At 46.5% G+C, this 14,797-nt stretch overlaps 1 protein-coding gene across 5 annotated transcripts in view; it reads right to left on the bottom strand.

Moving 5' to 3' along the window:
- Positions 1–14,797, bottom strand: part of efcab14 (EF-hand calcium binding domain 14) — a 129,586-nt gene that overhangs the window by 30,435 nt on the left and 84,354 nt on the right. For 3 of the 5 annotated variants that reach the window (XM_085982789.1, XM_085982786.1, XM_085982791.1), the window contains exon 8: positions 9,908–10,019. In XM_085982789.1, the coding sequence (XP_085838915.1) occupies positions 9,908–10,019 (112 nt within the window). The remainder of the gene's footprint in view (positions 1–9,907; positions 10,020–14,797) is intronic. The other 2 variants (XM_085982790.1, XM_085982788.1) reach the window with 1 other exon arrangement.

Consider the following 14,797-nt stretch of genomic DNA (forward strand, 5'->3'; position numbering starts at 1 on the left):
ATTGGAAATCAGCGTAAACAATTGGGGCTCCAAGGAAAATATGTAACATGCGCCATCTATCTTCCTTAATTCCCACTTTATCTGATTGCTGCTATGAAAATTAAGTTTTGAAGCCATCAAACCATCATTTATGCACAGCATGTTTAAGAAAATAAAATTGCAGAAGCATTTCTCTTTTTAATGTAACAGATTCGGATGCAAGAAAAAAACAAAGATACAAAAAATACAGTGCAACAATACAGTTACAGTGCAGCAAGGAAAAATATTTCAAAAAAACACAAAATGTTTTGAATCAGTACAAACACCAGAAAGTGACTTTGGGTCCTACCGTGCCTAAAATTATGGCCATAAATTTACGTTCAGTAAATGCAGGAAACTTGCATGCTCTGGGCTTTTGCATGAGGAAGTGAAGCTGCGTTAATAAGTCAAGTGGGGTTTCAGTGGTGCAAATGATCTCACAGCCTAAAACTGGTACATGCAAATTTCCTCGGGGGGGGGGGGGGGGGGGGGGGGGGGAAGGAGCAACATCACGGTTACGCTGAAACTTTCCAGGAAACTCCAGGCCATAGATACATTCACTGAAGTTTGTTTAAAAAAACTCCTGCACATGCTCTACAGAGAGGCGGCACGGACTCGATGGGCCGAATGGCCTCCTTCTGTGCCATTATGACTCTAATGACATTGTGCAGAAATTGAGACTTGCCACCTTGCTTTAAAAAGTCAAAAAAATACAACTCCTACAAACAGACATTTCATTCCATATAAACGTCTCCACCACCACCAACCCCCACCCCAAAGCCTGCATGAATTCAGTTACTATTTCAGCCAAAAATAGTAAAATTATTGCCTCCATTATCAGATAGTCTATAAAATACATCAAATACAGAGGAAGGAAATAATTGCTTTAATGTAAAAAAAAACTGCAAAATTATTTTTCAATGCCAAGATGATGGTACTTTGTTGGTAATATGCAAAAAAAAATTTCATTTGATGAAATGGAGGTAGATTTACAAATCTGTCAGGCAGTTTTTAGAAATGGTTATGGATGAGAAGGAATGCTCCCATAAAGTTATAGCTTTCAATGATTTGTATTAAACAGAGTTCAATATCTATAAAGATGATTACTTTTTCTATTTTGTACTTAATTTCAATCCTACGCATCTCTAACAGTACACAATGTCACTCCAACAGGGTTAACTATTGTTGTTCCCCCATAACATATTAGGGCAGAAAAGAGAGAGCAATTGAGTTTTAAAAGTACATCACCACTGACATCTGCTGGTATTTTGTGCAGCAATCAGTGTGTCTGCATTTGCTTTGAAACACATTTGAGAACAATTTAAAATATTTTAACATATGCAACATTATTCTCCAGGAAGCAAGTTCAAGCTTGTTTCCCTCCAATACCACCACGCCTTCATTTCCCCCTCCAAACTCCTCTCCATCCACTTCACTCCCATTCCACCCTTCACTCTTCTCCCCCTCTTTACGTTCCTCATTCCATCCTCCTTTCCCTCCCCTCCATCCCACCGTCCTCTCCCCTCATTCTTTCCTCTCCCTATCACTTGTCCTCTCTCTTATCTTCTCTTTTCTCCTCTTCTCCTGTCCCCACCCCTCCCCCCTATCTCCCTCTCCTCCAATTGTAAGGAAAATGCCTTGACAATTGCCTTAAATCGTCTTTAAAGGGAGTCTGGGAAACCAAAAGAGCCAATACTAAATAAAACAATGAAGGTTTATATGAATATAAAAGCTTTTCTTAAGAGAAATGCAGAGACACAAGTCACCAAGGCCACAGGCTCAAAGATAACTTGTTAGGAGATACAACTATGTAATTCCTCATCTGAATGTGTATAAGGCTCTTTGTTAAAAAGAAATTGAAAATTGGGGAGTTAAAGTGCCATCTCGTGTGTCTTGATTCTCATGCTTCACTAACCCGAGGTCATCAGGGGTATTAACACAGCTGAGATGGTTGACACCTAAATGGGTGAATTCTTCTAATACATGTGTCATTCAGATAGTAACTAAATTGAGGGGGTTTCTTTGAAAATCAAGGATACAAGATGGCTTTTTAACACTAAAAAAGAAACATAGAAAAATAGGAGCAGCAGGCCATTCGGCCCTTCGATCCTGCTCCGCCATTCAATATGATCATGGCTGATCCTCTATCTCAGTATCATATTCCTGCTCTCTCCCCATACCTTGATGCCTTTTGTGTCTAGAAATCTATCTCCTTAAATATATTCAGTGACATGGTCTCCACAGCCTTCTGTGGTAGAGAATTCCACAGGTTCACCACCCGCAGTGAAGAAATTTCTCATCTCAGTCCTAAATGTCCTACCCCGTATCCTGAGACTGTGACCCCTTGTTCTAGAGCCCCCAGCCAGAGGAAACATCCTCCCTGCACCCAGTCTGTCTAGCCCTGTTAGAATTTTATACGTTTCAATGAGATCCCCTCTCATTCTTCTAAACTCTAGTGAATACAGGCCTAGTCGACCCAATCTCTCCTCATATGATAGTCCTGCCATCCCAGGAATCAGTCTGGTGAACCTTCGCTGCACTCCCTCTATAGCAAGTATATCCTTTCTTCAGTAAGGAGACCAAAACTGCACACAATACTCCAGGTGTGGTCTCCCCAAGGCCCTGTATAACTGTAGTAAGACATCCTTGCTCCTGTACTCAAATCCTCTTGCAATGAAGGCCAACATACCAGTATGAACATACGAACAATGACTGGCAGGCAAAGACCCTCTGATCCATCTAGCCCCTCCCACAGTATCAGTGGTAGAGGTTGTAGTAGAATGTTTAACTAGTTTCAGGTATAGGAGCTCTTTGTCGGCTGTATGTAAAAGGGTGCCTCTGCAAAATAAGGAAAGTGCATGTGCAGGTAAATCAGCTCTCATCCTCTGACAGGACTGAAGTTAATATTTTATGGCTGTACCAGCTTAGATAGAGGCAGATACAAGCATGTCACTCAGATGCAACACATCTCCCTAAATTCAAGGCAAGTTAAATTTAAGCCAGCTAGTCCAGATACAGCTTTTCCCACTCCTCCTCCCCTATCACCCACCTCCTTCACCTTTCTCCTCCCACCACTCCTCTCCTTCTCTTCTTATTCGGCAGTCCCTCGGAACCAAGGGTGACTTGCTTCCACATTAAAAATGAATTCTCAGGTGACCGATTAGTCCAATGCAGGACCTACAGTCTCCGTCACAGGTGGGGCAGATGGAGGTTGAAGGGGCGGGTGGGTGGGGTGCTTGGGTTGACATGCGCTCCTTGCGCTTGGCTTCCGCTTGCTCCTGAAGAGACTCGATGTGTTCGACGCATTCTCGGATGCTTCTCCTCCACTTTGTGCGGTCTTTGGCCAGGGATTCCCAGGTGTCAGTGGGGATGTTGCACTTTTTCAAGGAGGCTTTGAGGGTGTCCTTGAAGCGTTTCCTCTGCCCACCTGGGGCTCTCTTGCTGTGCCGGAGCTCCGAGTAGAGTGCTTGTTTTGGGAGTCTCGTATCGGGCATGCGAACGATGTAACCCGTCCATCGGAACTGATTGAGCGTGGTCAAAGCTTCGATGCTGGGGATGTTGGCCTGAGCGAGAACATGGACGTTGGTGCGCCTATCCCTGCCAATGAATTTGCAGGATCTTGCAGCGGCAGCGTTGGTGGTACCTCTCCAGTGCTTTGAGGTGCCTGCTGTACATGGTCCATGTCTCTGAGGCATAGAGCAGGGTGGGTATCACTGTTGCTCTGTAGACCATGAGCTTAGTGCCGGGTTTGAGGTCCTGGTCTTCAAACACTCTTCCTCAGGCAACCGAAGGCTGCACCAGCACACTGAGGGTGGTGTTGGACTTCATCATCGACGTGTCTTTGTTGACAGTAGGCTCCCGAGGTATGGAAAGTGGTCCACGTTGTCGAAGGCCTTGTCATGAATTTTGATAATCAGGGGGGGCAGTACTGTATGGCGGGGGCGGGTTGGTAGAGGACCTTTGTCTTACGGATGTTTAGTGTAAGGCCCATGCTCTCGTACGCTTCGGTGAAAGTGTTGACGATGGTTTGGAGTTCGACCGCTGAGTGAGCGCAGACGCAAGCGTCGGCTGCATACTGTAATTCGAAGACAGAGGATGGGACGACCTTGGTTCTGGAATGGAGGCGACGGAGGTTGAACAGTTTCCCGTTTGTTCTGTAAATTAGCTCCACTCCAGCAGGGAGCTTACGGAGGGTGAGATGGAGCATTGCAGCAAGGAAGATCTCACCCAACCACTGGCTGCCATGCCTTCAGCCACCCAAGTCCACACACTCAGGTGACGGTAGCATAGTGGTTATGTTACTGGACCTGTAATCCAGAGACCTGGATGAATGATCCAGAGACGAGAGTTCAAATCCCACCACGGCAGCTGGGGAATTTAAATTCAGTTATTAAATAAAATCTGAATAAAAAGCTAGTATCAGTAATGGTGAAAAACTATTAGATTGTTGTAAAAACGCATCACTAGTGTCCTTTAGGGAAAGAAATCTGCTGTTCTTACTGGGTCTGGCCTATGAGGAATGCAGAAGATCATGCCAGGAGCAGCACCAGGCGTACCTAAAAATGAGGTGCCAACCTGGGGAAGCTGCAACACAGGACTACATGCAAGCTAAAAAGCAGAAGCAACATGCTATAGCGATCCCACAATCAACGGATCAGATCAAAGCTCTGCAGTCCTATAACATCCAGTCGTGAATGGTGGTGGACAATTAAACAACTAACGGGAGGAGGAGGAGGCTCCATGAATATCCCTATCCTTAATGATGGCGGAGCCCAGCACGCAAGTGCAAAAGGCTGAAGTGTTTGCAACCATCTTCAGTCAGAAGATCCATATCAGCCTCCTCCTGATGTCCCCACCATCACAGAAGCTAGTCTTCAGCCAATTCGATTCACTCCACGATATCAAGAAACAGCGAAGCTCACTGGATACAGCAAAGGTTATGCGCCCCGACTGTCCTGCTGAAGACTTGTGGTCCAGAACTAGCCGCGCCTCGAGCTAAGTTGTTCCAGTACAGCTACAACACTGGCATCTATCCAACAATATGGAAACTGCCCAGGTTATGTCCTGTCCACAAAAAGGCAGGACAAATCCAAACCAGCCAATTACCACCTCATCAGTCTACTCTCAATCATCAAAGTGATGGAAGATGTCATCGACAGTGCTATCAAATGGCACTTATTCACCAATAACTTGCTCACCAATGCTCAGTTTGGGATCCGCCAGGAGAACTTGGCTCCAGACCTCATTACAGCCTTGATCCGAACAGGGACAAAAGAGCAGAATTCCAGAGGCGAGGCGAGAGTGACTGCCCTTGACATCAAGGCAGCATTTGACAGAGTGTGGCATTAAGGAGCCCTCGTAAAATTGAAGTCAATGGGAACCAGGGGGAAAACTCTCCACTGGCTGGAGTCATACCTAGCACAAAGGAAGGTGGTTGCGGTTATTGTAAGCCACTCGTCTCAGCCCTGGGACATCGCAGCAGGAGTTCCTCAGGGAAGTGTCATAGGCCCAACCATCTTCAGCTGCTTCATCAATGACCTTCCCTCCATTCAAAAGATCAGAAGTGGGGATGTTCGCTGATGATTGCAGGGTTCAGTTCCATTCGCAACTCCTCAGATAATGAAGCAGTCCATGCCCACATGCAGCAAGACCTGAACGACATTCAGACTTCGGCCGATAAGTGGCAAGTAACATTCGCGCCAAACAAGTGCCAGGCAATGACCATTTCCAACAAGCGAGCGTCTAACCACCGCCCCTTGACATTGTAGGAAAATTCACATCAGAGCAGTGGGAGTCTTTCAGAAAGGAAAGAGAGTACAACGCCAACATGTTCCCGTAAAGGTCAAGGGTGGAACCAACAAGCCCAGGGAACCCTGGATGTCAAGACGAACGCCTTTCGCTGCGGACTCCCGTGTCTTACTGCAGTCGGAGACGGCTCGTTGGAAAGCCCCGGTTTTGCCGGTCCTGCACTCACGGAGAGAGAGAGAGAGAGAAATTTTTTGAGCTTCAGGCCCGTCCGGTCGGTAATGGCCGCCACTCACCTGAATAACGGCAGTTTGAAGGATTAGGCCCTGCCCACAAACGCTATGAAACACCCCCCCCCGTGGCGCAGCGCGCGGATTGGTCAACCATCACGTCACTCAATGCTAATGGGCGGTAGGATTGGTCAACTGCTAAGGAGCGGATTTTTTCCCGTTTTTTGTCTACTGTCCAAACAATTTTTGTCTGACCAAAAAGTAAATATGCCTAGGAGACTCTCCTAATCATAAGCTTTCTTCTGATATAACATATGTGTAGGTACACTATAACTTTTGAGTGATGCCCGGACAGACAGAAGTTATATATATAGATTATACGGGCAAGAGGATAACCAGGGAAAGAATAGGGCCCATTAGGGACCAAAGTGGCAATCCGTGTGTAGAGCCGGAAGATGTAGGTGAGGTTTTAAATGAATATTTTGCATCCGTGTTCACTATGGAGAAGGACCATGTAGGCATAGAAATCAGGTAGGGGGATTGAGATATACTTGAACAAATTAGTATTGAGCGGGAGGAGGTACTAGCAGTTTTAGCGGGCTTAAAAGTGGATAAATCCCCAGGCCCAGACGAGATGTATCCCAGGCTGTTGTGTGAGGCAGGGGAGGAGATTGCAGGGGCTCTGACACAAATTTTCAGAACCTCTCTGGCCACAGGGAAGGTGCCACAGGACTGGAGGACAGTTAACGTAGTACCATTATTCAAGAAGGGTAGTAGGGAGCCTAACATCAGTGGTAGGGAAATTATTGGAAAAAATTCTGAGGGACAGAATTAGTCTCCACTGGGAGAGGCAAGGATTAATCAAGGATAGTCAGCATGGCTTTGTCAGGGGGAGATCATGTCTAACCAATTTGATTGAATTTTTTGAAGGGGTGACTAGATGTGTGGATGAGGGTAGTGCAGTTGATGTAGTCTACATGGACTTCAATAAGGCTTCTGACAAAGTCCTGCATGGGAGACTGGTCAAGAAGGTAAAAGCCCATGGGATCCAGGGCAATTTGGCACATTGGATCCAAAATTGGCTTAGTGGCAGGAGGCAGAAGGTGATGGTCGAAGGATGTTTTTGTGACTGGAAGCCTGTGTCCAGTGGTGTACCGCAGGGAATCGGTGCTGGGACCTTTGTTTGTAGTGTACATTAATGATTTAGATATGAATGTAGGAGGTATGATCAGTAAGTTTGCAGATGACACAAAAATTGGTGGAGTGGTAGATAGTGATGAGGGAAGCCTCAGGCTACAGGACGATATAGATGGGTTGGTTAGATGGGCAAATGGAATTTAACCCTGAAAAAAGTGTGAGGTGATGCATTTTGGGAGGACTAACAAGGCAAGGGAATACACGATGAATGGTAGGACCCTAGGAAGGACAGAGGATCAGAGGGACCTTGGTGTGCATGTACATAGATCCCTGAAGGCAGCAGGACAGGTAGAGAAGGTAAAAAGGCATATGGGATACTTGCCTTCATTAGCCAAGGCATAGAATATAAGAGCAGGGAGCTATGATGGAGCTGTACAAAACGCGAGTTAGGCCACAGCTGGAATACTGTGTGTAGTTCTGGTCGCCACACTATAGGATGGATGTGATTGCATTGGAGAGGGTGCAGAGGAGATTCACTGGGATGATACCTGGGCTGGAGCGCTTCAGCTATGAAGAGAGAGTGAACAGGCTGGGGCTGTTTTCCTTAGAGCAAAGAAGGCTGAGGGGGGACCCGATTGAGGTGTACAAAATTATGAGGGGCATAGATAGGATAGATAGAAAGGAACTTTTCCCTTAGTAGAGGGGTCAATAACCAGGAGGCATAGTTTCAAGGTAAGGGGCAGGTGGTTTAGAGGGGATTTGAGGAAAAACTTTTTCACCCAGAGGGTGGTTGGAATCTGAAACTCACTGCCTGAAAGGGTGGTAGAGGCAGGAACCCTCAACATTCAAGAAGCATTTAGATGAGCACTTGAAACGCCATAGCATACAAGGCTACGGACCAAGTGCTGGAAAATGGCATTAGAATAGACAGGGCTTGATGGCCGGCGCAGACATGATGGGCCGAAGGGCCTCTTTCTGTGCTGTATGACTATGACTTTAACGGCATTACCGTCACCAAATCCCCCACCATCACATCCTGAGGGTAACCATTGACCAGAAACTTAACTGGACCAGCCACATAAATACAGTGGCAACAAGAGCAGGTCAGAGGCTGGGTATTCTGCGGCAAGTTTCTCACCTCCGGACTCCCCAAAGACTTTCCACCATCTGCAAGGCACAAGTCAGGAGTGTGATGGAATACTCTACACTTGCCTGGATGAGTGCAGCTCCAACACCACTCAAGAAGCTCGACACCATCCAAGACAAAGCAGCCCGCTTGATTGGCACCCCATCCACCACCTTCAACATTCACTCCCTCCACCACCAGCGAGTACCATCTACAAGATGCACTGCAGTAACTCACCAAGACTTCAACAGCAGCTCCAAAACCTGCAAACTTTACAACCTAGAAGGACAAGGGCAGCAGGCGCATGGGAACACCACTACCTCCAAGTTACACATAATCCTGACTTGGAACAATATCGCCATTCCTTCATCGTTGCTGGGTCAAAACCCTGGAACTCCCTCCCTAACAGCTCTATGGGAGTACCTTCACCACACGGACTGCAGTGGTTCAATGCGGTGGCTCACCACCACCTTCTTAAGGGCAATTAGGGATGGGCAATAAATGCTAGCCTTGCCAGTGACACCCACATCCCAGGAACAAATAAAAAAACTCAGGTATTCCTTCCCTAATCTCCGCTGTCTGTATACCCCTCGCCTCCTTACAACCCACTCCTTCCTTTGCTTCAGGATCTTTTTTTTCCCCCCTTACACCCCAACCAGACATTTTTCCAAGTTAAAAACACTATATAAATGGAAGTTGTTGCTGTAGCTTCTGCCATCTGATAACAATTATTGAATTTCTTTCCTCTCATCACCAATGACAATTCTTTTAAAAAAGTGTAAAATTTGGCTTTTTTAATTATTAGGAATCAATATGCATCAACAAGGTTAACTTTAGTCAGTATCCACACTACACTAGGGACATGTATAGTAGTGAACCCATTAGTACTTTAGCCCACTATGGAAATGGAGTTGAATAGCATACATGGAAATCTACAGCTGTAGCTTCTGCTCTGGTTCCATTCCGAAACATGACACAGGAACAAGTAGCATTTCATCCATGATAAGTTAAACAAGACACTATTAAAAAAGGGCAATTCAGATTTAGAAAGGAATGGTTATATAAATTGGTCCTTTTATTAGGATAATTGCTCACCAAACATGCAGGTTGATGTGCATTTAAAAAAAATTGTTTTATTTAAATTGGTACATCTAAAAAAATGCAGCTTTACTAAACTTATGGCAATAGCCTTTATTGGCAAATCTGCATTTTAAACTATGAGAGGAATCATAGTGTTTCCCTTTTTATGGAAGAAAATTACACTTCACCAAATATTTCTTCAGCTTTTAAAATGCCAATTTTATCACTAACCAGCAGAGTCTCAAGCATTGCACAGCGCTTACATTCGCAGCCTGTGTAGTATGGTTTCCCAGAGTCAGACAGCACCACGCTAACCCTCAGACCTGTTTGAAATAACATTTCCTGTTGCTTGTAATGGAGCAGCTCCATGACACTCCTCATACTAGACTTAACCAGAATGGTCCACTTGAAAAGGAGACCTTATCTGTGGAGAAACCAGGTCAGTGCTCAAATTGCCTTGGGGAAAAAAAAACTGAAATATTTGATGAGCATCATTTCCTTGTATGAAAAGGAGTGAGAACATGGAGCAAAATACACTTTACATTTTATCATCTTCAAATTACTTCCTTACCTTGATTGTTGACTGCATTTGTATTGCCTAGATTATCTGATTTGTTAGTGAGGGCGTTCACCATAACCTTCAACCTCTCCCTAAGGTTTGACATTTGACTGTTGTCATTCTGCTGAGAGAAAAAGTACAAAATTGGGAATAATTGTTTTTAAAGATCAGCATTTAACAGATGTGAAATATTATTATTCTAGGAAGTTACACAAGGTATTCAAAGTGTAGTAGTAAAAAGGATCACTTCAAAGCAGAAGACTCAATAGTTCGGAGTCTCGTCTGCATGGGAAATGTGCTGCATACAAGGGACCAGATTGCATCAGGCCTCACCCTGGGCCACAATAGGACATCCACAACAAGAGTTTCTCTCTCATTGTCAGACTGATCACCGTTGGATAAATTCTGGACTATATTTTCAGTTACGAGCAAGAGAGACTTGCATTTATATAGCGCCTTTCAGAACCACCAGACGTCCCAAAGCGCTTTACAGCCAATGAAGCACTTTTGAAGTGTGGTCAATGTAGGAAACGCGACAACCATTTTGGGCACAGCAAGCTCCCACAAACAGCAATGTGACAATGACCAGATAATCTGTTTTAGTGATGCTGATTGAGGGATAAATATTGGCCAGGAAACCAGGAAGAACTCCCCTGCTCTTAGAAGCATAGAAACATAGAAGATAGGAGCAGGAGTAGGCCATTCGGCCCCTTGAGCCTGTTCCGCCATTTAATGAGATCATGGCTGATCATCCAAATTCAGTACCCTGTCCCTGCTTTCTCCCCATATCCCTTGATCCCCTTTAGCCTTAAGAAATATATCTAACTCCTTCTTGAGTATATTTAATAAGTTGGCCTCAACTGCCTTCTGTGGTAGAGAATTCCACAGGTTCACCACTCTCTGGGTGAAGAAATTCCTCCTCATCAGTCCTAAATGGTGTACCCTTTATCCTTAAGGCTGTGACCCCTGGTTCTGGACTCCCCCACCATCGGGAACATCCTTCCTGCATCTAGTCTGTCTAGTCCTGTTAGAATTTTATAAGTTTCAATGAGATCCCCTCTCATTCTTCTAAACTCTAGCGAATATAAGCCCATCAGTCTGGTGAATCTTTGCTGCACTCCCTCCATGGCAAGAACATCCTTCCTCAGATAAGGCGACCAAAACTGCACATAATACTCAAGGTGTGGTCTCACCAAGGCCCTCTTCGAAATAGTGCCATGGGATCTTTTACGTCCACCTGAATTTAACGACAGGACCGCTATCATTTTTTAATTCCGTTTCCCTCCTGGCAGCCAGCCAGATTGACAGACTGGCCAGCTGCCAGCGCCAGTGGTAGAAGGCCGCAGGCAGAGACAGTCCCCAGCAATTGGAATCGGGGCAGGGGGGGCTCGGAGTGCAGAGAGAGGGGCAAAGATCGGGCCATGGTGGGGGGGTTCGCAGCGTGGAGAGAGAGGCACAGTTCGGGGCGTGGGGGTGGCTCGGTGCGCAGCAGCAAGGGAGGGAGGCAAAGATTGCGGATTTGGAAGACGGAAAAAGAACAGCCGATCGTGGCAGTGAGGAAAGGCCCCGATAGGAAGAAGGTTTGCATGAGGAGCCAGAAGGAGCATGCCTTCTCCTCCTGGCTCACAAGCAGTGTTATAAAAAGCACTTACCTGCTTGATCCGGCTGCTCGAGTCTCCATTTAGCTGCTGGGTTTCCCAAACGATGGGAAACCCGGCTGGCCAGCATTGAATTTAAACCAGGCGCCCAACTGCACTGTGCGAGCCCAATTTAAATATTATACTGAATCGTTGCACCTCTCGAGAGCAGGACACACTATACAAGCCGCCGGTGTAAAAATACGTATGTGGCAGGTTGGGATTGAGTCACACATTTTTTTCATTTTTAGTGTCCCCAACCTGCGTGGCCGGGGGGGGGGCGGGGGGGGGGGTTTAATACTGATCCCAGAAAATCTAATCTCACATAAATCAAACAGAGAACCATCATTAATTTTTTTTATTTGTTTGTTTATGGGATCTGGGCGTCGCTGGCAAGGCCAGCATTTATTGCCCATCCCTAATTGCCCTCGAGAAGGTGGTGGTGAGCCACCTTCTTGAACCGCTGCAGTCCGTGTGGTGATGGTTCTCCCACAGTGCTGTTTAGGTAGGGAGTTCCAGGATTTTGACCTAGCGACAATGAAGGATCTGCGATATACTTCTAAGTCAGAATGGTGTGTGACTTGGAGGGGAACTTGGAGGTAGTGGTGTTCTCATGCGCCTGCTGCCCTTGTCCTTCTAGGTGGAAGAGGTCGCGGGTTTGGGAGGTGCTGCTGAAGAAGCCTTGGCGAGTTACTGCAGTGCATCTTGTAGATGGTACACAGTGCAGCCACAGTACGCCGACGGAGGAGGGAGTGAATGTTTAAGGTGGTGGATGGGGTGCCAATCAAGCGAGCTGCTTTGTCCTGGATGGTGTTGAGCTTCTGGAGTGTTGTTGGAGCTGCACTCATCCAGGCAAGTGGAGAGTATTCCATCACACTCCTTACTTGTGCCTTGTAGATGGTGGAAAGGCTTTGGGGAGTCAGGAGGTGAGACACTCGCCGCAGAATACCCAGCCTCTGACCTGCTCTTGTTGCCACTGTATTTACGTGGCTGGTCCAATTAAGTTTCTGGTTAATGGTGACCACAGGATGTTGATAGTGGGGGATTCAGCGATGGTAATGCCAGTGAATGTCAAGGGAAGATGGTTAGACTCTAGCTTGTTGGAGATGGTCATTGCCTGGCACTTCTGTGGCACGAATGTTACCTGCCACTTATCAGCCCAAACCTGAACGTCGTCCAGGTATGTTGCATGTGGGCATGGACTGCTTCATTATCTGTGGAGTTGCGAATGGCACTGAACACTGTGCAGTCATCACCAAACATCCCCATTTCTGACCTTATGTTGGAGGGAAGGTCATTGATGAAGCAGCTGAAGATGGTTGGGCCTAGGGCACTGCCCTGAGGAACTCCTGCAGCGATGTCCTGGGGCTGTGATGATTGACCTTCAATCACCACAATCATCTTCCTTTGTGCTAGGTATGACTCCAGCCAGCGGAGCATTCCCCCCGCCCCCCCCCCTCCGATTCCCATTGACTTCAGTTTTACTGGGGCGCCTTGATGCCACACTCGGTCAAATGCTGCCTTGATGTCAAGGGCAGTCACTCTCACCTCACCTCTGGAATTCAGCTCCTTTGTCCATGTTTGGACCAAGGCTGTAATGAGGTCAAGAGCAGAGTGGTCTTGGTGGAACCCAAACTGGGCATCAGTGAGGAGGTTATTGGTGAGTAAGTGCCGCTTGATAGCACTGTCGATGACATCTTCCATCACTTTGCTGATGATTGAGAGTAGACTGATGGGGCGGTAATTGGCCGGGTTGGATTTGTCCTGCTTTTTGTGAACAGGACATACTTGGGCAGTTTTTCACATTGTCGAATAGTGTTGTAGCTGTACTGGAACAGCTTGGCTAGAGGCGCGGCTAGTTCTGGAGCACAAGTTTTCAGCACGATAGCCGGGATGCTGTCGGGGCCTATAGCCTTTGCTGTATCCAGTGTGCTCAGCCGTTTCTTGATATCACGTGGAGTGAATTGAATTGGTTGAAGACTGGCTTCTGGTGGGGACCTCGGGAGTAGGCCGATATGGATCATCCACTCGGCACTTCTGGCTGAAATTGGTTGCAAACGCTTCAGCCTTGTTTTCTGCACTCCTGTGCTGGGCTCCACCATCATTGAGGATGGGGATATTCATGGAGCCTCCTCCTCCAGTTAGTTGTTTAATGGTCCACCACCATTCACGACTGGATGTGGCAGGACTGCAGAGCTTTGATCTGATCTGTTGATTGTGGGATCACTTAGCCCTGTCTATAGCAGGCTGCTTCCACTTTTTAGCATGTAGTCCTGTGTTGCAGCTTCTCCAGGTTGGCACCTCATTTTAAGGTATGCCTGGTGCTGCTCCTGGCATGATCTTCTACACTCATTGTTGAACCAGGATTGGTCCCCTGGCTTGGTGGTAATGGTAGAGTGATGGATATGCCAGGCCATGAGGTTACAGATTGTGGTGGAATACAATTCTGCTGCTGCTGATGGCCCACAGCACCTCATGGATGCCCAGTTTTGAGCTGCTAGATCTGTTCTGAATCTATCCCATTTAGCACGGCGGTAGTGCCACACAACACGATGGAGGGTGTTCTCAGTGTGAAGACGGGACTTCGTCTCCACAGTGGCTGTGCGGTGGTCACTGCTGCCAATGCTGTCATGGACAGATGCATCTGCGACAGGTAGATTGGGGAGGACGAGGTCAAGTAGGTTTTTCCCTTGTGTTGGTTCACTCACCACCTGTCGCAGGCCCAGACTGGCAGTTATGTCCTTCAGGTCTTTTCCAAAATACTTTGTATAGGAGTGTAACATTTGCTGTTAACTTCAGAAGAATCACTTCCACAATACCTAAAGTCTTCTGAAATGCATATCTGGTTGACAGAAATGTCCCTGCAGTAAAGAGTCAGGACTCAGGCTGAAAGAGCATCAGGAACTACACCTTCAGCTTCGGAAAGCTTCTTTTTTCCCCCCACACGAAAACCCTGCAACTGGCAAGCATACGCAAAACAAATTTTTCCACAATGCAAACAGCCTCTATTACAGTATATGCTCTTGCTATGCCATTTTGCACTGTGGAAAACCAGCACCACATCCATCTACAACAACTTGCATTTATATAGCACCTAGTAAAGCGTCCCAAGGCGCTTCACAGGAGTGTTATAAGGCAAAAAAATTGACACCGAGCCACATAAGGATAAATTAGAGCAGATGATCAAAACCTTGGTCAAAGAGGTAGGTTTTAAAGGAGCGTCTTAAAGGAGGAAAGAGAGGTAGAGACAGAGGTTTAGGCAGGG

This window comes from Somniosus microcephalus, chromosome 3 (assembly GCF_052327205.1).
Source record: "Somniosus microcephalus isolate GS21.2 chromosome 3, FLI_Smic_1.0, whole genome shotgun sequence".
NCBI classification, from domain to species: domain Eukaryota; kingdom Metazoa; phylum Chordata; class Chondrichthyes; order Squaliformes; family Somniosidae; genus Somniosus; species Somniosus microcephalus.